Consider the following 18,516-nt stretch of genomic DNA (forward strand, 5'->3'; position numbering starts at 1 on the left):
TTTGGAGAGGGGGAATTAAAGAGCAATAAAAATAAATAATGATGAAAAAGGGAAATAAGTAAAAGCAGGGAATCAAATGGAAAGAGTAAAAAGGAAAGGAAATAAATAGTAAATAAAAATGAGGTAAACAGCACTGGAGTGGAAAGAAATGAAAAGAAAGAAAGGAAGGGAAAAGCTGAACCAAATTAAAGTGGAAGGAAAATAACGTGAGATAAAGGGAAATAAAAAGGAAAATAAGGAAAGTAAAATAGGATAGGGTGAAATAAAACAGCGAAAAGTAAATACAACAAAAAAGGAAAATAAAAAATAAAATAGGAAAATAAAAAATAAAAGAGGAAAATAAAGTGAAATTCAAAAAAGGAGAATGAAATGAAAGAGGAAAATGAAAATAAAAGAAAAAAATAAAAAGTATGATAAAAAGGATGATAAAAAGAAAATTATAGAAAGGAAAACAAAAAGAAAATAAACCAGGAAAATAAAAGAAAATAACGAGGAAAAAAATGGAGGGAAATGGAATAAAATAAAGGAACTGAACCGAAATGGCCCAAACTTAACGGAACCAAACCCAAAAAACTTTAACAAAAGCCACGGAGCGAAGTGGCCCGGAGAGCCCCGAGGGCAGCGGGAGACGCGGCCCGTCCCATCCCGGTCCCGTCCCGGTACCATCCCGGTCCCAATCCCGTTCCCGTCCCTGTCCCAATTCCGGTCCAGTCCCGGTCCCAATCCCGTTCCTGTCCCGGTCCCAATTCGGTCCCGTCCCGTTCCCAATCCCGGTCCCGTCCCGGTCCCGTCCCGGTCCCGTCCCGCCCGCACCGGGTTCAGCAGCAGCAGCAGCAGCGGCACCGGGAGCGGCCGCATCGCCGGGACCGGCCCGGGACCCTGCTCCGGGCCGGGCCGAACCGAGGCTGAGCGGCACCGAACTGCTCCGAGCGGCACCGAACTGCTCCGAGCAGCACCGAACCGCTTCGGTCCCGTCCGGCACCGCTTGGCCTCGGTTCGGCCCCACTCGGTCCCGGTTCGGCTCCGTCCGGCACCGCTCGGCCCCGGCTCAGCTCCGTTCAGCCCCGCTGGGTCCCGGCTCGGTCCCTGTTCGGCTGCTTTCGGCGCCGCTCGGTCCCGGTTCGGCTCCGTTCGGCCCTGCTGGATCCCGGTTCGGCTCCGTTCGGCCCCGCTGGATCCCGGTTCGGCCTTGTTCGGCCCGGTTCAGTCCCGGTTCGGCTCCGTTCGGCCCCGCTGGATCCCGGTTCGGCTCCGTTCGGCCCGGTTCAGTCCCGGTTCGGCTCCGTTCGGCCCCGCTCGGTCCCGGTTCGGCTCCGTCCGGCCCCGCTCGGCTCCCCTCGGCCGCCCCGTCGCGCCTGGGCCGGGCCGGGCTGGGCGTGGCTCCCCCGGGCAGGGCCGGGCGGGGCGCGCTCCCATTGGCTGCGCGCGGCAGGAGGGGCGTGGCCCCTCGCAGCTCAGGGGCTCGCAGGTTCGAGTCCCGCCCGGGGCTCTCCCACCGGAACGGGTCCAAGTTGGACAGGACTGGTCCGAACTGGGATCGACGGCATCGAAGGGACGGTGTCACCCACTCCCCCCTCCACCTCCCCATGGCTCTTCCCCGAGGGAATAAATGCCTGAAAGCGGGAGAAGCAGCTTTATTGAGCCCCGGTGTGGGTGCAGCACCTGGGGGTGGGGGCGCAGAGTCTCAGCGTGGGCGCGACATCGTGGCGTGGGTGGAGGGACAAGGACGTGGAGTGGGTGCAGGGAGTGGGAATGGCTGTGGGAATGGGTGCAGGGAGTGGGAATGGGTGCAGGGAGTGGGAAGGGGTGCAGGGTGTGGGGGGTGGGTGCAGCATCCCATGTGGATGCAGGACCTGGAGTGGGTGCAGGGTCTCGCTGGGGGTGCAGAGTCTTGGTCCAGGGTCTGGGTGCAGGGTCTGGATGCGGGTGCATCCCCCCGGAATCCCGGAATCTCGTCTCTCTCCTCTCTACCAGCCGCGCACGGGGCGCCAGAGCTCCACCACCTTCCCGGCAGCGTGCACGAAGTACACGGGGTGCATGGCAGCCGTGGCACAGGCCTGTGACAGAGGGACACTGAGCTGTGACAGAGGGGACACGGAGCTGTGACACGGGGCTGGCACCGGGGGACACGCGGCGCTGACACTCACATGGTACGGGATGAGCGCCAAGGTGCTTCCCACCGGGAACTGCTCGAAATCCAGCTCCCCATCCACCGCCTGCACCTGCCCGTGCTCCTGGGTCAGCCCCACCAGCCTGCGGGGACACGGGGCACGGCTGTCACCTCCCGTCCCCGCCTGCCCCCCACCCCTCCCCACGTCCCCGCGGGTGTCACCGGAGCTGGGGGTGGCCCTCGATGGCGGCACAGCCCGCGGGTCCCTGGTCGCGGCCGTGCAGGCTCAGCCCGGACCAGCCGCAGTCCACCAGCAGCTGCCCGCGGTGGCGATAGTGGCCGATGACCCTGGTGAGGACACGGATGGCCACCTCCTCGGGCCGGCACGAGCCCAGCTGGGTCTGCTGCAGGTCTGCGGGGGACGAGGGGCTCAGCCTGGCCGCGTCCCGCGCTCGGGGGACACGTAGAACGCGTGTGACTGCTCACCGTAGAACAGGTAATTGCCCGGGTGCACCTCGGTGAGCTGCGACATCTCCGGCACCGGGTGGCTGCAGGACGGGGTGGAGCCGATGGTGGCCTGGGGACACGGGATCCCCGCCTGCCGCAGCCTGGGGACACACGGGGGGTGATCGGGGATGTCACCCCCAGGTGAGCAGAGGTGGGTCCTGCACCTCTGAGTGCCCCAGATGTGCCGGGGAGCACAACAACTCAAGGGAGCCATCCAGATGTGGCAGAGCCTCCCCCCAGCGTGCTAGGGAGAGCTCAAGATGTGCTGGTGACACATCCAGATGTGCCCAGGTGCCAGCCAGATGTGCCAGGGATCCCCCTCAAACACTCAGGGCTGTGTGTATCCCTCCAGATGTGGAAGAGCACCCTCCAGCTGTGCCCAAGCAGCCCCAGATGTGCCAGAGATCCACCCGTTTGAGCTGGACAACCCCCAGATGTTTTAAAGCGCACCCAGCTGTGAATAAGAACCCCCAGATGTGCTGGAGACTTCCCCAAGATGTGCATGGGTGCCACCAGATGTGCCTGGGAGGTCACACTTGTGCCATAGATCATCCAGATGTGCCTCAGCTGTGCCAAGCTGTTCCCAGATGTGCCAGAAATTCCCCCCAGATGTGTCAGGGCACCCCCGGTGATGCCTGGGACCCCTCCCAGATGTGCCCGAGCACCCCCCAGATGTCCTTGGGACCCCTCCCAGGTATTTCTGGACCCCCAGATGTGCCTGGAACTAGCCCCAGATGTGCCCGGTAGCCCCCAGATTTTGGGGAGGGGTGGATCTGGGGTGTCCCCACCACAACCCGGTGCCACCACGGGCCGGTGACCCCCGGGACGTGTCCCCAGGTGGGCACAGCGGATGGGGGGAGGGTCCCTGCCCCTGTTCCCAGCAGGAACCATCCGGCCGCAATTCCCCGCAGGATGCGAACCCCCGGTGGGATGAAAGGGTGACAGGGAGGAGGGAGGGGACAATGCCCCAGGTCACAACTCGCCACATCAAAGGCGAGCGGCGCCGCCACCACCCCCCGGCGCCGCCCGGGGGGGCTTTATGGGGGTGATCGGCATTTACAACCAACACTTTGGGAAGGGGACAGCGGCCGCCTTGACCCTTCCCGTCCCCCAAATCCCCGGAATCACACCCATCCCGGCCACTCACGCGGTGACGAATTCCAGCACGGCGGCCGTGGTGTCCCTGGCGATGGCCTGGATGGCCGGGATGTCGCGACAGCCGTAGGTGTTCCCGCAGTGGGCGTAGACCCCCACCAGTGTCACCAGCTCCGGGGAGCCCTGGGCGATGGCGCGGGCCAGGGCCAGCGCCTCGGGATCCGAGGGACGAATCCCGGCTGGGGAGGGGGACAGGAGCGTGGGAGGGGACACTGGGACACAGGGACATCCCCCCCACGGAGCATCCTGGCGCTGGGAATGTGGGGATGGGGTTGGGGAAGGCGGGGGTTGGAAAATCCCATTGTGGGGATTTGGGGCCACTTGTGCCGTGTTTCCCAGGCACGGCTGGGAAAAATGACTTTGGAGGGGCTGAGATGATCCTTCATGGCTGGGATGGAGGATGTGGAGGGACATGGGGACTCTTTTCCAAGGAGCATCCTTAAATAACGATTTTGGGGGGTTTAGATGCTCTATCATGGGCTGGAGGATGTGGAGGGACATGGGGATCCCTTCCTATGAACCATCCTTAAATCATGATTTTGGGGGATTTAGAGGCTCCATCATGGCTGGGATAGAGGATGTGCAGGGACATGGGGATTCTTTCCTATGGACCATCCTTAAATAACGATTTTAGGGGGTTTAGATGCTCCATCATGGTTGGGATAGAGGACCTGGTGACTTGGAGGGACACAGGACATCATTCCCTGAGGAACATCTTTGATAAATGACTTTAGGGGGCTTCAATGCCCCATCCTGGCTGAGCTGCTGGATCCGGGGGGCGCTCAGAGCATCCCACCCCACGGCCCATCCTGGATGAACCCCCTCAGCACACGATGCCCCCTCCCTGCACCCCAGGGTGCGATTTGGGGGTCACCTACCCCGGCCATTCCCACAGTCCAGCTTGAGCCAGACGAGCCAGCGCTTCCCAGCGGGAAGGGGGTTCTGCAGCAGCAGCTCCAGCCCCTGGGGGCTGTCCACGAGCACCTGGAATTGCTGGAGGCGCTGGGCCAGCTCCGAGCACTCGGCCAGACGCCAGCGGGGCACCGGGAAGGCGTACAGGATGTCATCGAAGCCCCCGGCCGCGAAGAAACGAGCCTCGGCCAGCGTGGACACCACGATGCCCCGGCGGGTCCCGCCCGTGGCCAGCGCAGCCCCTTCCCTGGAATCGGGGGGTGAGGAGGAGGAGGAGGATGAGGGGATGCTGGGGAGGTGATGGGGGATGCTGGGGAGGCGCTGGGAGGGATTCTGGGAAGATACTGGAGGGATACTGGGGGAGAAGCTGGGTGCAAGGGAGAGGATGTGGGATACTGGGAGAATGGTGGGGGGATACTGGGAGGATGGGGAAATAGCCAGGGCTGATGAGGGGTGCTGGGAGGGATTCTGGGAAGATATCTGAGCAAAGTTGAGGGGTGCTAAGGGAGAGGATGGGGGTACTGGGAGGAATCTGTAGGAATAATGGAGGGATATTTGGGGGGGAAGTTGAGGAATGCTGAGAGGGGATATGGGGAATGCTGGGAGGGATACTGGGAAAATGCTGGAGGGATTCTGTTGGGAATGCTGGGAGGATATTGGAGGGATATTGGGGAGAGGCTGGGGGTGAAGCTGGGAGAATGCTGAGGAAAACTGGGGCAGGGTTGGGAGATCCTGGGTTGGAAGGTGAAGAAGATGGGGGGCACTGGGAGTGATGCTGGGAAGATACTGGAGAAATTGGGGGATACTGGGGAGGAAGCTGGTGGGATGCTGATAAGGAGGATGGGGGGATGCTGGAGAAAGATTTTGGGGTGAGGATGGGGAGATGCCGGCAGGAAAACTGGGTGAAGGTTGAGGGGTACTGAGGGGACCCAGAGGGATAGAGGGGGATCCTGGGGAGACGCTGGGCGGATACTGGGGGGTTCTGGGGTGACACTCACAGGGTTTTGTGTGTTTTGACGTGGGGGCGCAGGCGCAGCCCCAGCGCCCGGCAGCGCTCCCGCATCCTCTCGGCGTTCCCGCGCAGCGTGGCCAGGTCCAGGGTCAGCGCCGGGGTGGGCAACTGCTCCAGGGGGGCTCCCAGCCACGAGCTGGGAATGTGGGGAGGGCGTGGGAGCGCGGGGAACCTGCTGTGAGCCCCCCCTGCACCCTCAGAATCCCCCCGTGCCCACCCCACACCCATCTAACACCGCCCTGGGTCCCTGTCCCCAGGCGGGGGCTCCCCCGGGACCTGGCACTGGGGGGATTTTGGGTGGGGACGGCGCTGGGGCAGCCCCAGGGTGTCCCTTGCTCCTTGGGCACAGTCCAGAGATTTCCTGGAGTCAGGTGGAGGCTGGGACTGGGATATGGCAGAGTGGGAAACGGAGGAGTGGGACACCTGGGACAGGACACCTGGGTCACCTTGGATAGGGATACTGGAAGTAGGGATACCTGGGACTCGAATCTATGGAACAGGGACACTTTTGGCTGGGAAACCTGGGACTGGGAAATCTGGGATAGGAAAGCTAGGATGGGACACCTGGGACTGGGAAAGCTGGGATGGGACACCTGGGATGGGAAAACTGGGGCTAAGACACCTGGGACCAGGAAATCTGGGATATGAAACCTGTGACTGGGAAAGCTGGGATGGGAAACCTGGAACTGGGAAATCTGGGATAGGAAAGCTGGGACAGCGACACTGGGAAAAGGGACACTGGGAAAAGGGACACTGGGAGAGTGGAAATCTTCAGGACAAGATTGCCCAGAACTGGGTCACCTGGGCTGGGGCCACCCGAGCCAAAATCCGGCGGCAGGGACACCAATCCAACCTCCGGCGGGACGGGAACAGCCTCCAGCAGCGTGACCCCGTGTCCCCGCCGCCCCCGTGTCCCCTCCCTGCCCTGCCCACCTGTCCGTGTGTCCGTCCATGGCCGCGGTGGCTCCGCGGTGGCTCCGCTGGCCCCGCGGGTGTCGCGGCCCCACGTGACGCGGTGGCACCGCCGCCAGAGCGGGGACAAGGGTCACTGCCAGCCGAGGGGCCTCGCGGGGGTGGCAGGGCCAGGGGAGGACACGCGAGGGACGGGCTGCCAAGCGCCGGCGACAGCGGGAGGGACACGGAGGGGACAGAGAGCGGGACGTGCTGCGGGGGCTGCGGAGACCCCCGGGCTGGGGACACGGGACAAACAGGGGGGGCTGAGACCCCCGAAACTCGTGACATGTGTGAGGAGCTGCTGGGGACCCGCTGCCCCTGCCTGGGACATGGGGGGACACAGCTGATGCTGCTGTGAGCCCCTAAACTTGTGACATTTGTGAAGAGCTGCCGAGACCCCCCTCATAACTCATGAAATGGGGGTGTTCAGCTGCTGAGATCCCCTAAAGTCATGACACATGTGTGAAGAGCTGCTGAAACCCCCCTAAACTTGTGACACACGTGGGGAGCTGCTGAGACCCCCCCCTAAACTCATGACACACATGTGGGGAGCTGCTGTGTCCCCTAAGCTCGTGCTATGGGGGTGCACAGCTGCTGAGAGCCCCCCCAACTCGTCACATCTAAGTCCAGCTGCTGCTGAGGACCCCCAGACTCACGACAGGTGTGTGTACCCCCCAAACCTGTCACAGGTGTGCACAGGTGCTGAGACCCCCCCACACTCATGACACGTGTGTGTGTGTAGAGCTAGAGACCCCTAAAACTGTGACATGTGGGTACAGGGCTGCTGAGACCCCCCACACTTGTGACACACGTGTGCAGAGCTACTGAGACCTCACAAACTCGTGACACGTGGACAAAGAGCTGCTGAGTCCCACCCCACTCATGACACGAGTGTCCCCCATGCCTGGCACCACGCAGGACACCACAGTGGGGGGACACTGGGGGACACACACACTGAGGGGTTGTGCCCCCATCTTGGCACAGCCACAGCCCTCACACCTTGATTTCCCACAGATATATTATTATTATTAATTATTATTAACAATTCTTCTTCTGTAAAAGCTCTAAAAATGGATAGAAATAAAAAATAAGGAGGGGGGGAACACCCACACGCTGCTGGCTCCTGGCCAGCATGCACGGTGGGGAGGGGGGGGGCTGTGCCACCCCCATTTCCCAGAGAGGGGTCCCCACCTCCTCCTGTCCCCCATCCTGCTGTGAGATCTCCCCAAAATCCAGGGGGGGCTGGACACCCCAGCGGGGCTGGGTAAGGCCACGGGTGTGGGGCGGGGCAGGGCTCTGGGGGGCCCCCAGTCCGTGTGTGGGGCTCTGGGGGGCCCCAGTCCGTGTGGGGGCTCTGGGGGGACCCCCAGTCCGTGTGGGGGCTCTGGGGCCCGGGGTGGTGCCAGCCTAGGCCCTGCCCTCGCAGGGGTTGTACTCCGTCTCTCCGGCCGACACCTGCGAGATGCGCCGCGTGGAACGCCACAGCCGCCGGTGGAACTGGCCCGGCCGCACCTGGGGACGGGGCAGAGCGTTTCCCATCCCCAAATCCTTTATCCAGCCCCTTCCTCATCCCCTTCTCCATCCCCATCCTATCCCAAGATCCTCATCCCCTTCTTCATCCCTATCCCATTCCAAGATCCTCATCTCCTTCTCCATCCCCAACCTATCCCAAGGTTCTCATCTGCTTCTCCAACTCCATCCATTCTAAAAAATCCTCATCCACTTCTCCATCCCCATCCCCATCCTCATCCTCTCCATCACCATCCTATTCCAAGATCTTCATCCCCATCTCCTTCTAATTCCTCATCCACTTCTCCATTCCCATTCTCATCCTCCCATCCTCATCCTATCCCAAGATCCTCATCTGCTTCTCCATCCCCATCTCCTTCCAGTTCCTCATTTGCTTCTCCATCCTCATCATCCCATTCCAAGGTCCTCATCCACTTCTCCATCCTCATCTTCATCCTCATCGTCATCCTCATTCTCTCCGTCCCCATCCCATTCCAAGGTCCTCATCCCCTTTTCCATCCCTATCTCCTTCCAGTTTCTCCTCCCATTCTTCCTCCTCATTCCTTCCCAGGTGCTCATCTGCTTCTCCATCCCATCCTCTTCTCCTTCCCTGTTTCCACCCTCATCTTCCAGATCCTCACCCTTTTCTCCATCCTCTTCACCGTCCCCATCCCCTTCCAGATTCTCACTTGCTTCTCCATCCCAATGCCCTTCCCAAAACCCTTTATCCAACCCCATCTTCATTCCCTCCTCTATCTCCATCTCCTTCCAGACTCTCATCCTCTTCTCCATCCCCACCTCTCTCCCATCTCCACCCCACCCCTATCCCACATCCCCTTCCTCATCCCACCCTGGTCCCCCTCAGCTGACACCGATGTCCCCATGCTGGGAACACCCAGAGGGGACACCAAGCCACATCCCCATCCCACCCTGACCTGGCAGGGGGTCCCACTCACCTCTGCGGGCTGCCCAGCGCCCACCACGATGAGTTTTCCATCCTCCAGCCCCACCAGGATGTGGCTCTTCTCCTTGGTGACGGACACGCTGCGCACGGGCACCCGCATGGGCACGGGGGGCACGGCCGCCCTGAGGCTGGGGACACGCCATGGCGTGGGACACGATGGCGTGGGACATGACCCATGGCATGGGACACGATGGTGTGGGACATGAGCCATGGCATGGGACATGAGCCATGGCATGGGACACGATGGCGTGGGACAGCATGGCGTGGGACAGCATGGTGTGGGACATGACCCATGGCATGGGACATGATGGTGTGGGACAGCATGGTGTGGAACAGCATGGCATGGGACATGACCCATGGCATGGGACACGATGGTGTGGGACAGCATGGTGTGGAACAGCATGGCATGGGACATGACCCATGGCATGGGACAGCACGGCATGGGACACTGCAACATGGGACAGCATGGCATGAGACACCATGATATGGGACACCATGGCACGGGACAGCATGGCGTGGGACATGACCCATGGCATGGGATACCATAACATGGGACACCATGACAAGGGACACCATGATATGGGACAGCATGGCATGGGACAGCACAACAATGGGACAGCACAGCAATGGGACAGCATGGCATGGGACATGACCCATGGCATGGGACACCACGACACGGGACACCCCGAGGGCGCGGTGGGGCCAGGCCAGGGCACAGCCATCGCTCACCTCTGGAGCTCACGGATCTCCAGGCCGCACTCCGAGGTCCCCAGCACCACGAAGTCCTCGGTCAGGCACATGGCTGTCACCTCCCGGTCCAGCGGGACGGAGGACAGGAGCTTCCCGTTCACCGAGTACAGGTGCAGAGCAAACCTGTCCTGGAGGGAGCACAGGGGAAGCGTGGTGGTGGTGGCTGGGAGGGGACAATGGGGACACCTGGACGTACCTTGGAGCAGGAGGGTTGCCCCACGGCGGTTTGGGCCACCACCTGTCCCTCGGGTCCCACAGCCAGGTGGGACAGGACGGCTGGGGGACAACTCTCGCCGGGCGGCCGCAGGGAGCGGATGAAGAGACCCCTGCGCACGGTGTGGGTGATGATGGTGCCGTCCTGGGGGAGGAAGGGGACACAGGTGACAGTGGTGGTGGCACTGCCCATGCCACGCCCACCCCACGGCCCCACCAGCTCACCTTGGAGCCGGACACGGCCATGTCCAGCTCGGTGCTGATGGCCACACACGTCACCTCGGCGTCGTGGCCGTACAGCACCTGGACGGGTTTGGGAGCCAAGCCGCTGGAAAAGCCACCCTGGTGTTGGGGACACGGGGACATCAGTGACCTGCTGGCAGTGCCCACCACGAGCTCCCCCTGCTCTTCCTCCCTACCTGCTGTAGGACCTGCCACACCATGCAGGTGGTGTCCCGCGAGCCAGAAATGAGGTAGATGCCGCAGAGATCGAGTGACAGGCAGGTGACAACATCTGTGACAGCCAGAGGGACACCATGAGGTACCGGTCCCCTCCCACCACGCTCAGCCCTCTGACTCCATGGGATGGCACCACAATGTGTTTTGGGATGTGAAACTACTTCCAATCCCATTCCAAGATGTATTTTGGGGTGTGGACGCTGCTCCTCACCCCACTCCAGCTCTGAGGTTGGAACCTGGACCGTGCCCGGGAGATGGAGACACTGGGAGATGCCCCTCATGGTGTCACCTGCTCGTGGTGCCACCTGCTCGTGGTGCCACCTGCCTCCCAGCACAGTCCTACAGCCCCATCATCATCATCATCATCATCATCACCATGGGAGGAGGACGTACCTATGTGCCGGGTGATGTGCCCCACGACCTTGCCCTTGGCCAGCGAGGTGACACGCAGGCTGTTGTCCCAGTGTCCCCCGCTGAAGAGCAGCTTCCCATCAGGGGACACGGCCAGCGTGCGGGAGCTCAGGTCGGCCCCGGGGGCGAAGGGGCCCTGCAGGAAGCGCTGGGTCCTGGGAGGAGGGATGGTGCTGCTGGGTTGGTGCCACCTCCAGGGACCATCCCTGGGGACCCTGCCCAGTGACTCACTTGGCGTTGGTGACAGTGGGGTCTTTGGTGAAGCTGAAGTAGTTGGAGATGTTCTTGTCGTAGGGCAGCCAGTTATGGGTCCCCAACAAACCGTTGGCACTCACGGTGACCTGGGCAGAGGGGAAGGGGAGGTGACACTGCTCTCACTGCCAGGATCCTCCCTGGTGTGGTCCTGGACCACCAAAACACCCCCCTTCAGTTTCTCCAGACTCACCAGGATGTCGGGGGATCCCTGAGTGATGAAGGAATGCGCCTGGTTCTTGGGGACCACGGCCTGCACCAGGGCCACCCCATCGCTGATACCCTGTGGGACACAGCAGCTGCTGGGCACCCCCCTGGCCACCCCACCCCTCCCAGCCCTGCACCCTGGGGGTGCCCTCACCTCCACAAAGAAGGACTTGAGCTGGTCCAGGTTCTCAAAGACGTTTGGGGAGCGGGTGTCGAGCTGGGCCAGCCTGCGGGCAGCACTCTCTGCCGACAGCCGGGCTGGGTGGGGCTCCTGAGGGGGCAGGGCACCCATCAGAATAGGAGGGAACCCCCAAAAGGGGCTGTTTTTTTGGGGTGGGGTGTCTGAGCTACCTTGAGCAGCTGGCAGGGCGTCTGCCCGAAGTTGCTGATGATGCCCTCCAGAGCTTTGCGCTGCGTCTCGTCCGTGATGGCGTCCAGGTCCACGGCCCCTGCGTTTGGGGAGGTCACGGTCACGGAGGGACACATCCCTGGTGGGTGCCCCCCTCCCTCTGCCCCACAGCTCACCCTCATAGGTGCAGTAGTAGAAGACATTCAGGGCCTCCACGGCGGCCGGGCCGCGCTGCTTGTACCCAAAAATGAGGTCGATCCACTCGTGGAGGTGGGCGGAGACATATTCCGACTCCTGTCCAAGGATGGGGTGTCAGGGCGGGGTGGGAATGGCCCCAGAACGCCCCCAGGGCTGAAGGGGCTCCCCCATCTCACCAGGGCTTTGCGGTGCTGGTGGATGAAATCCTCCCGGGACCGTGCCCACCGCGGCAGCACCACGTCCCCAACCTTCTCATTGGAGAGCTGCAGACAGCCCAGGTCAAAGCCTGCGGGCAGGACGAGGATGATGAGGGACACAGAACCCCCCTGTGCTCCCCTGGTGGTGACAGTGGTGTCCCTTACCGTTCTGGTTCTCCAGGAACTCCGGGAAGTAGAAGAACTCCGGGATGAGCTCCTTGACATCCACCGGGTTCTCCATGCGGGCTTGCCACGCTGCCGGCACCGAGTGGAACTGCCGGTCCGAGCAGTCAAACCTGGGGGCACAGGACACCTGGCTGGAGCCTGGGCTGTGTCCCCACCGTGTCCCCTCTGCAGGAGCCACCTGCTGGGTGCCCACCTGCCACTCTGCAGCTGGATGTGGAGGGTGGTGAAGGGCTCGGTGCGGATCAGGTAGTGCATGACCCCGGCGGCGTTGGAGTAGTGAGTGCCGTAGTGGAACTTGTCCACCGTGCCCGTGGGGTCCTCGAAGCTCTCATACCTGCAGGCCAGGTGGGATGAGTCCAGCAGGAGCCAGCCAGCTGCTCCCTGCATCCCCAGAGCTTTCTTTGTGGGGTACTCACTTCTCCTTGACGTCGCGGGCGTGCCGCTCGTTGGCCACCCCGATGGGCTTGGACAGGTCCCGGAACACGGCCGGGTTGGTGAGGTCCAGGGTCTCCGAGACATAATCCCGCAGGATCCAGGGGAACTGGGTGGGGGCGGGAGGTGGGTGAGGTGGGGGAGCACAGGGTGGCAGTGGGGACAGTGGGGGACACTGGGGCTCACCACAGGGTACTGGGACAGGTCGTTGTAGGTGCGCCCTGCAATGGTGTTCAGCTGCATGAGGTACTCGAAGTTGGAGATCTCCCGCAGGACCCATTTCTGGAGAGAAGGGAGAGGGAGGAGATGGGCTTGGGGGTGGAGGAGACAGGGCAGACACCCCCAGCACGTGGCAGTGCCCGTCCCTTGGCCATTTCTGCTTCCAAAGCTGTCCCCAGTCCTATGGCCATCGTTGATCCCACAGCTGTCCCCGGAACTGTGGCCATGTGCACCCCACGGCCATCCCTGGTTCTACAGTCACCTCTGGTCCAATGGCCACCCCTATCCCACAGCTATCCCCTGTTCCATGGCCATCCCTGCTCTCAGACCATCCCATGCCCCACAGTTGTCGTTTGTCCCATGACAGTCATCACCCGATTGCCATCCCTGGTCCCATGGCCATTCCCAACAGCCATCCTTCCTCCTCTGTCCATTTCTGTGTCCATCTCCATGTCCATCCCATGACCATTCCCAGACCCACAGCCATTCCCATGTCCATGTCCATGTCCATGTCCATGTCCATGTCCATGTCCATGTCCATCCCCATCCCATGCTGTCACCCTCCCCTTTTCCATCTGGAAAGGGGACACACAGAACAGGGACAGGCATGGGGGACCCAGTACCTGTGTGAGTCCTGAGGCTTTGAGCAGCTCCTGGGGGGACCGGCTGCCAAAATAGGTCTGGTTGGGGGGCCGCAGGCCAAGGATGCAGGAATACACCTTGTTCCTCACCTGGTGGGGACAGAAGGACATGGGGTGGCTGGAGCTCAGGCAGAGCTGTGGCTCTGGGAAGGATCTGGGAGGGGATGAGGGGGTCCCCACCTTCTTTCTGAAGTTGAGGAAGTAGTTGGCCTGGTCGATGAAGAAGAGCTCGAGGGCGGAGCGGCGCAGGTTGTAGCGGCGCAGGTGAACCTCGCGCAGGTGGGACAAGGGGCGCTTGAAGTCGTAGCCGATCCCTGCCGAGGGTGGGGGGACACAGAGGCCCCCCAGGTGTCACCATCCTGCCATTCCTGAGGCTGGGCAGGGATCCTCACACCCCCCCAAGGAGAGCAGCTGCCGTTACCTCCCTCCGTCTCCTCCTTCTCGCTGCTGCCGTCGTAGAAATAAACGTGCTGGGTCGTCACCTCCAGGCGCCCGGGGACCACGGCCACCGTGGTGATGAGCTCGCAGTCCTCCGACACCACCAGCTTCTCCCGCTGGTTCTGCTCCTTGGGCTCAGCCCTGGTGGCACAGAGGGGTGAGGACACTCTGCTGACACCCCCAGCCCGGGTGGACCAGTGGTTGGGCAGGGTTGGGGTCACTCACTGGTTGTCCAGGACAGGCAGGTCCTCCTCGGCCAGCTGGTCATCCTCCAGCTCGCTCACCTTGGCCTCCTTGGCCATGGCGAGCGGGAGGGACTCGGCAGGATTCTGGAGGTGGTCAGCTCCTGAAACGAGGAGGGGCTCAGCAGGACCCACCAACCCCTGAACCCCTGTGAAAGGCTCCCAAATTCAACGCTGTCCATGACATCAGCCCAACCCCACTGCAGCACAGGGGGGACCCCCAGGTGCCACCACCTCACCCAGATTGTCCCGTAGGGCGCTGGCCTCCAGGTGTTGGTCGAAATTGAGGTTGGGCACCAGCTTCAGCCTCATGCGGGAGTAGGTCTCGGCACTGGACAGCTTCCAGCGAACCTCGGGCGGGTTCCTGGGGGACAGCTGGGGGTGAGGCACCCTGGGGAGCCCTGGCTGTGCCACCCATCCCCGGGGACGAGCTGGGGACTCACCGGTCGGCCCAGGCGGAGCGGGGCGAGGTGAGCAGGCGGCACAGGGAGCGCCACTGCTTCAGCACGGTGCTGTGCTGGTTGCTGTTCTGCTTGAGGACGTTGGCATGCCGGGCGTTCTCCGCCTTGCAGCGCTTGGCCGCCGGCTCCAGCACCAGCTCCTGCCGAGGGTGAAGTGACAACGGGGGCTTGGGGACATCCACAGGATAAGGAGAACACCCCCAGGATGATGTGGTTGGGATGGTATCTCCAGGATGTGGAGCACATCCTGGGGATACTGTGCCTGGAACGAGGAGCACATCTCCAGGACAATGTCCCCAGGATGGCATCCCTGGGGTGAAGAGCACAACCCCAAGATTAATACCCCAGGGAGAGGAGCACATTCCTAGAGTGACATCTCCAGAGGGAGGAGGATATACCCTGCATGACATACTTGGGGTGAGGAGCCTGACCCCAAGATAAGGAGCACCCAGAGTGATACCCTTGGGGTGAGGAGAGTGTCCCCAGGATAAAAAGCACCTCCCCTGGATGACATCTCTGGGGTGAGGAATGTGAACCCAGGCTGAGAAGAACCCAGAGTGCCATCCTTGGGATGAGGAACACATTCCCAAGATAAGGAGCACATTCCCCTGGATGACACCCTTGGGGTGAGGAATATGTCCCCAGAATAAGGAGCACCCAGAGTGACATCCCTGGGGTGAGGAGCCAGACCCCAAGATAAGGAGTCCATGCCCTGGATGACATTTTTGGGGTGAGGAGAGTGTCCCCAGGATAAGGAGCACATCCCCTGGATGACATCCCTGGGGTGAGGAACATGTCCCCAGGATAAAGGAGCACATCCCCTGAACGACATCCCAGGGGTGAAGAGAGTGTCCCCAGGATAAAGGTGTCCCCAGGATAAAGGTGTCCCCAGGGACAGGAGCAGGCAGCACCTGGAACAATTTGCGGCTGGCCGCCTTCTCCTGCTCGCGGCGCTGGGAGCTGCTCATCATGGCATCGTAACAGGCGTTCCAGAAATTGGACATCAGGTCGTGGCTCCTGGCAAACGTGTCCATCTCAAACTGGGCCATGGTGGGCTGCACCTGGATGAGCAGAGAGGCATTTCCAAGGCTTGGTACCCACCACCCATCATCCATGGAAATGCTCCCACCCCACGGCACCCACGTGCTTCTCGATGAAGCCCCTCCACTCCGGGGTGGTGCAGAAGAGCTGGAAATCCTCGTAGAAGGTGGGGCTGCCGTTGGTGGGGGGCAGCGAGGGCAGGAACTGCTGCAGCTGCAGGGTCTCGTAGCACTGATCCATCAGCGTGCGGATGATGGGCACCAGCCAGGAGAAGGTCTCTGACCTGGAATCCAGCGAGCGCCGCAGGGGCGTCTCCAGCTTGCCCAGCAGGTAACAAGCCTCGTCCCTGCGTGGGGCTGACGTGGTCTGCAGGAGGCTGTGCAGCTTCACATAGGCCAGGGAGTGCAGCTGGGGGGGACAGGGGACGTCAGGCAGGGCCACCTCGGGGTCACCACGGCGCCCAGGGAGGGGTGACCCACCTGGGGGTCCTGCAGCAGGATGTACCCCAGCAGCACCCGCAGCCCCGTCTGCGCCATCTCCTTGAGGTCCGAGGTGCCGTTGGCCAGGTGGTGCCACACGCCCAGCTTGTCCAGCAGGCTGCTGACCCCCTCGTAGATCTGGGGGGACACTGTGAGCCCCCACCCTGCAGGAATCCCGGCCCTGAGGGAATCCCAGTCCTGAGGGAATCCCAACCCCACGGAAATCCCAGCAGGATGTAGGAAGGACAGTGAGATTACAGGCTGTGAGTTAAAATCAGGGTTTAGGTTTACAGAAAGAGTTAGGCTTCAGATTAGGATTAAGGGTTGAGCTTCATGACAAAGACGTGGAGTTAAGGTTTAGGATCATGATTTAGGAGGTGCAGTTAAATTTAGAGTTTATGAGTTAATCTTAGGGTTTAGATTCAGGGTTTAGAGTATGAAGGGTTGCATGAAGGATTTAAGATTACAGTTTAGGATTAGGGGTTAGGATTAGGGTTTCAGGATTAGGACTGAGGTTGGATTTAACATTACCAGTAAGGCTGAGGTTATTTCCCAAGGTTAGGGCTAGGCTTTGATTTCACTTTAGGAATAAGCCTGAGGTTATGTCCAAGTGGGGTTAGGGTTTAGGGCCAGGATTGACACTAGGGATTAGACCAGTTGGGGTTTGGGATCAGAAATCCCTGCTCATTGCCATGCACCTTCTCGCTCCACAGGGCCTGGTTGTTGTGTCCCTCGGAGAAGAGGAAATCCTGCAGCAGCCGCAGCAGCTTGAGGGCGTTGTGGGTGAGCCCGGGCAGCGCCGCCGGGCCCGACTCCTTCAGGTCCGTCAGCGCCGACTCCAGCATCATCTCCAGCAGGCTGTGGGTCGGGGCTGGGTTAGGGTTGGGGTTAGGGCTGGGGTTGGTGTTGGGGTTAGGGTTGGGGTTAGGATTAGGGTGAGGGTTGGGATTAGGTTTAGCGTATAGGGTTGGGGTTAGGGTTAGGGTTGGGGCTAGGGCTAGAGTTGGGGATAGGGTTGGGGTTGAGGCTAGGGTTGGGGTTAGGATTAGGGTTAGATTTGGGGTTAGGGTCAGGGTTAGAGTTAGAGTTAGGTTTAGGGTTGGGTTAGGGTTAGGGTTGGGGTCTGAGTTGGGGTTAGGGTTTGGGTTGGGGTTAGGGTTTGGGTTTGGGTTAGGGTTTGGGTTAGGGTTGGGGTCAGAGTTGGGGTTAGGGTTTGGGTCAGAGTTGGGGTTAGGTTTGGGGTTGGGGTTAGGGTTTGGGTTGGGGTTAGGGTTTGGGTTTGGGTTGGGGTTAGGGTTGGGGTCAGAGTTGGGGTTAGGGTTTGGGTTAGGGTTGGGGTTGGGGTCAGAGTTGGGGTTAGGGTTTGGGTTAGGGTTGGAGTTGGGGTTAGCAGTGGCTCTGGGGGGTGCCCTTCCCCAGGCCTCACCTGCGCTTGATCTCGTCGGGCGGCCGCACCAGCTCGCAGGCCGTGCCCAGCTTGGTGAGCACTGAGAAGACCTGGCCACGCTCCCGCCAGGCCGCCTCGTCCCAGCCCTCCACCCCGCGCCACGTCACCGAGAAGATGATGTTGGTCAGGAGGTTGCACAGCTCCTCCTCGGGGGTTTGCTGAGGGGGAGAGGGAGGTGGGGATGAGTGCTGCAGTCAGTGAGTCAGGGCTCTCTGGATTCTTCAGAGAGAAATGAGAGTGCAGGGATTGAATTAAAGCCTTTGGATGGGTTGAAGTATATTAAGCCACTCAGACATAAAGTACATGTTTTAGTAGAATTAATTAGTAAGTTTTAGGGTGAATTCTAATGCTTTTAGTAAGTGAAAGGGTTTAGATTCCACAGTAGCAGAGTGAGTTCTAGTGAAGGTTGAAACACACTGGTATCTTCAGCAAGAGGCTCCAGGCCCACAGTTGTAGACAGGACTTAGATATAATAGAGCTATAGTAAGAATATTGCTTACATTTTTTAGCTAGAACAAGATAGGTTGTATGAGTAGTTGTATAAGTAACCTGGTGTGCTAAGAAACTAGAATTCTATAGGTTAAGGAGTGGAGGTCTGGGTTTGCATCCTAGCTTGTTGGAAAGATCCCATACAACAGTATGTACTGGGGAGAGTTGTTGCTTTTAGCCATGTGGCTTTTAGCCACTTGCTTTTAGCCATTGGCTTTTAGCCATTCACTTATTGCCACTGCATCTGCCATTGCTTTGCCATTGCTTTGCCATTGCCTTTTG

At 60.7% G+C, this 18,516-nt stretch overlaps 2 protein-coding genes and 1 long non-coding RNA gene across 3 annotated transcripts in view; all 3 read right to left on the reverse strand.

Annotated features, from left to right (window-relative positions):
* Positions 1 to 1,619: 1,619 nt before the first annotated feature.
* On the reverse strand, positions 1,620 to 6,740 carry LOC130249804 (D-serine dehydratase-like). The gene is made up of 8 exons (XM_056484880.1): positions 6,630 to 6,740; positions 5,683 to 5,832; positions 4,651 to 4,931; positions 3,765 to 3,951; positions 2,597 to 2,718; positions 2,333 to 2,522; positions 2,148 to 2,253; positions 1,620 to 2,057 (listed from the first exon to the last, which is right to left on the reverse strand). Exons 1-8 carry the CDS (start codon positions 6,647 to 6,649, stop codon positions 1,968 to 1,970), a joined length of 1,146 nt encoding a protein of 381 aa, XP_056340855.1. The 5' UTR covers positions 6,650 to 6,740; the 3' UTR covers positions 1,620 to 1,967.
* Positions 5,842 to 6,599, reverse strand: LOC130249805 (uncharacterized). Its single transcript, XR_008839855.1, has 3 exons — positions 6,377 to 6,599; positions 6,261 to 6,289; positions 5,842 to 6,217 (listed from the first exon to the last, which is right to left on the reverse strand). It is a non-coding gene; the product is annotated as an uncharacterized LOC130249805 (long non-coding RNA).
* Positions 6,741 to 7,639: 899 nt separating the features above from the next.
* Positions 7,640 to 18,516, reverse strand: part of NBEAL2 (neurobeachin like 2) — a 12,296-nt gene continuing 1,419 nt past the window's right edge. Inside the window, exons 2-29 of the mRNA XM_056482875.1 lie at positions 17,725 to 17,933; positions 16,997 to 17,156; positions 16,299 to 16,436; positions 15,922 to 16,227; positions 15,690 to 15,839; positions 14,761 to 14,918; positions 14,557 to 14,681; positions 14,301 to 14,421; positions 14,059 to 14,216; positions 13,818 to 13,951; positions 13,620 to 13,727; positions 12,964 to 13,059; positions 12,762 to 12,886; positions 12,539 to 12,679; positions 12,325 to 12,455; positions 12,139 to 12,248; positions 11,941 to 12,058; positions 11,767 to 11,864; positions 11,570 to 11,686; positions 11,402 to 11,491; positions 11,188 to 11,297; positions 10,939 to 11,111; positions 10,506 to 10,600; positions 10,312 to 10,428; positions 10,070 to 10,231; positions 9,853 to 10,001; positions 9,116 to 9,251; positions 7,640 to 8,162 (exon numbers count right to left, since the gene is read on the reverse strand). Coding sequence (XP_056338850.1) covers positions 8,058 to 8,162; positions 9,116 to 9,251; positions 9,853 to 10,001; positions 10,070 to 10,231; positions 10,312 to 10,428; positions 10,506 to 10,600; positions 10,939 to 11,111; positions 11,188 to 11,297; positions 11,402 to 11,491; positions 11,570 to 11,686; positions 11,767 to 11,864; positions 11,941 to 12,058; positions 12,139 to 12,248; positions 12,325 to 12,455; positions 12,539 to 12,679; positions 12,762 to 12,886; positions 12,964 to 13,059; positions 13,620 to 13,727; positions 13,818 to 13,951; positions 14,059 to 14,216; positions 14,301 to 14,421; positions 14,557 to 14,681; positions 14,761 to 14,918; positions 15,690 to 15,839; positions 15,922 to 16,227; positions 16,299 to 16,436; positions 16,997 to 17,156; positions 17,725 to 17,933 — 3,840 coding nt within the window. The 3' untranslated portion in view covers positions 7,640 to 8,057. The remainder of the gene's footprint in view (positions 8,163 to 9,115; positions 9,252 to 9,852; positions 10,002 to 10,069; positions 10,232 to 10,311; positions 10,429 to 10,505; positions 10,601 to 10,938; positions 11,112 to 11,187; positions 11,298 to 11,401; positions 11,492 to 11,569; positions 11,687 to 11,766; positions 11,865 to 11,940; positions 12,059 to 12,138; positions 12,249 to 12,324; positions 12,456 to 12,538; positions 12,680 to 12,761; positions 12,887 to 12,963; positions 13,060 to 13,619; positions 13,728 to 13,817; positions 13,952 to 14,058; positions 14,217 to 14,300; positions 14,422 to 14,556; positions 14,682 to 14,760; positions 14,919 to 15,689; positions 15,840 to 15,921; positions 16,228 to 16,298; positions 16,437 to 16,996; positions 17,157 to 17,724; positions 17,934 to 18,516) is intronic.

Source organism: Oenanthe melanoleuca, chromosome 2 (genome assembly GCF_029582105.1).
Source record: "Oenanthe melanoleuca isolate GR-GAL-2019-014 chromosome 2, OMel1.0, whole genome shotgun sequence".
Classification (NCBI taxonomy): Eukaryota; Metazoa; Chordata; class Aves; order Passeriformes; family Muscicapidae; genus Oenanthe; species Oenanthe melanoleuca.

What these genes read in the sequence shown, in the direction of transcription:
- LOC130249804 (XM_056484880.1), bottom strand. Translation starts at nt 6,649, where the DNA reads ATGGACGGACACACGGACAG. An exon ending in GTCAAAACACACAAAACCCT is followed by an intron (nt 4,932 to 5,682) that starts GTGAGTGTCACC and finishes CCCCGATTCCAG; the next exon opens with GGAAGGGGCTGCGCTGGCCA. An exon ending in GGACTGTGGGAATGGCCGGG is followed by an intron (nt 3,952 to 4,650) that starts GTAGGTGACCCC and finishes CCCCCTCCCCAG; the next exon opens with CCGGGATTCGTCCCTCGGAT.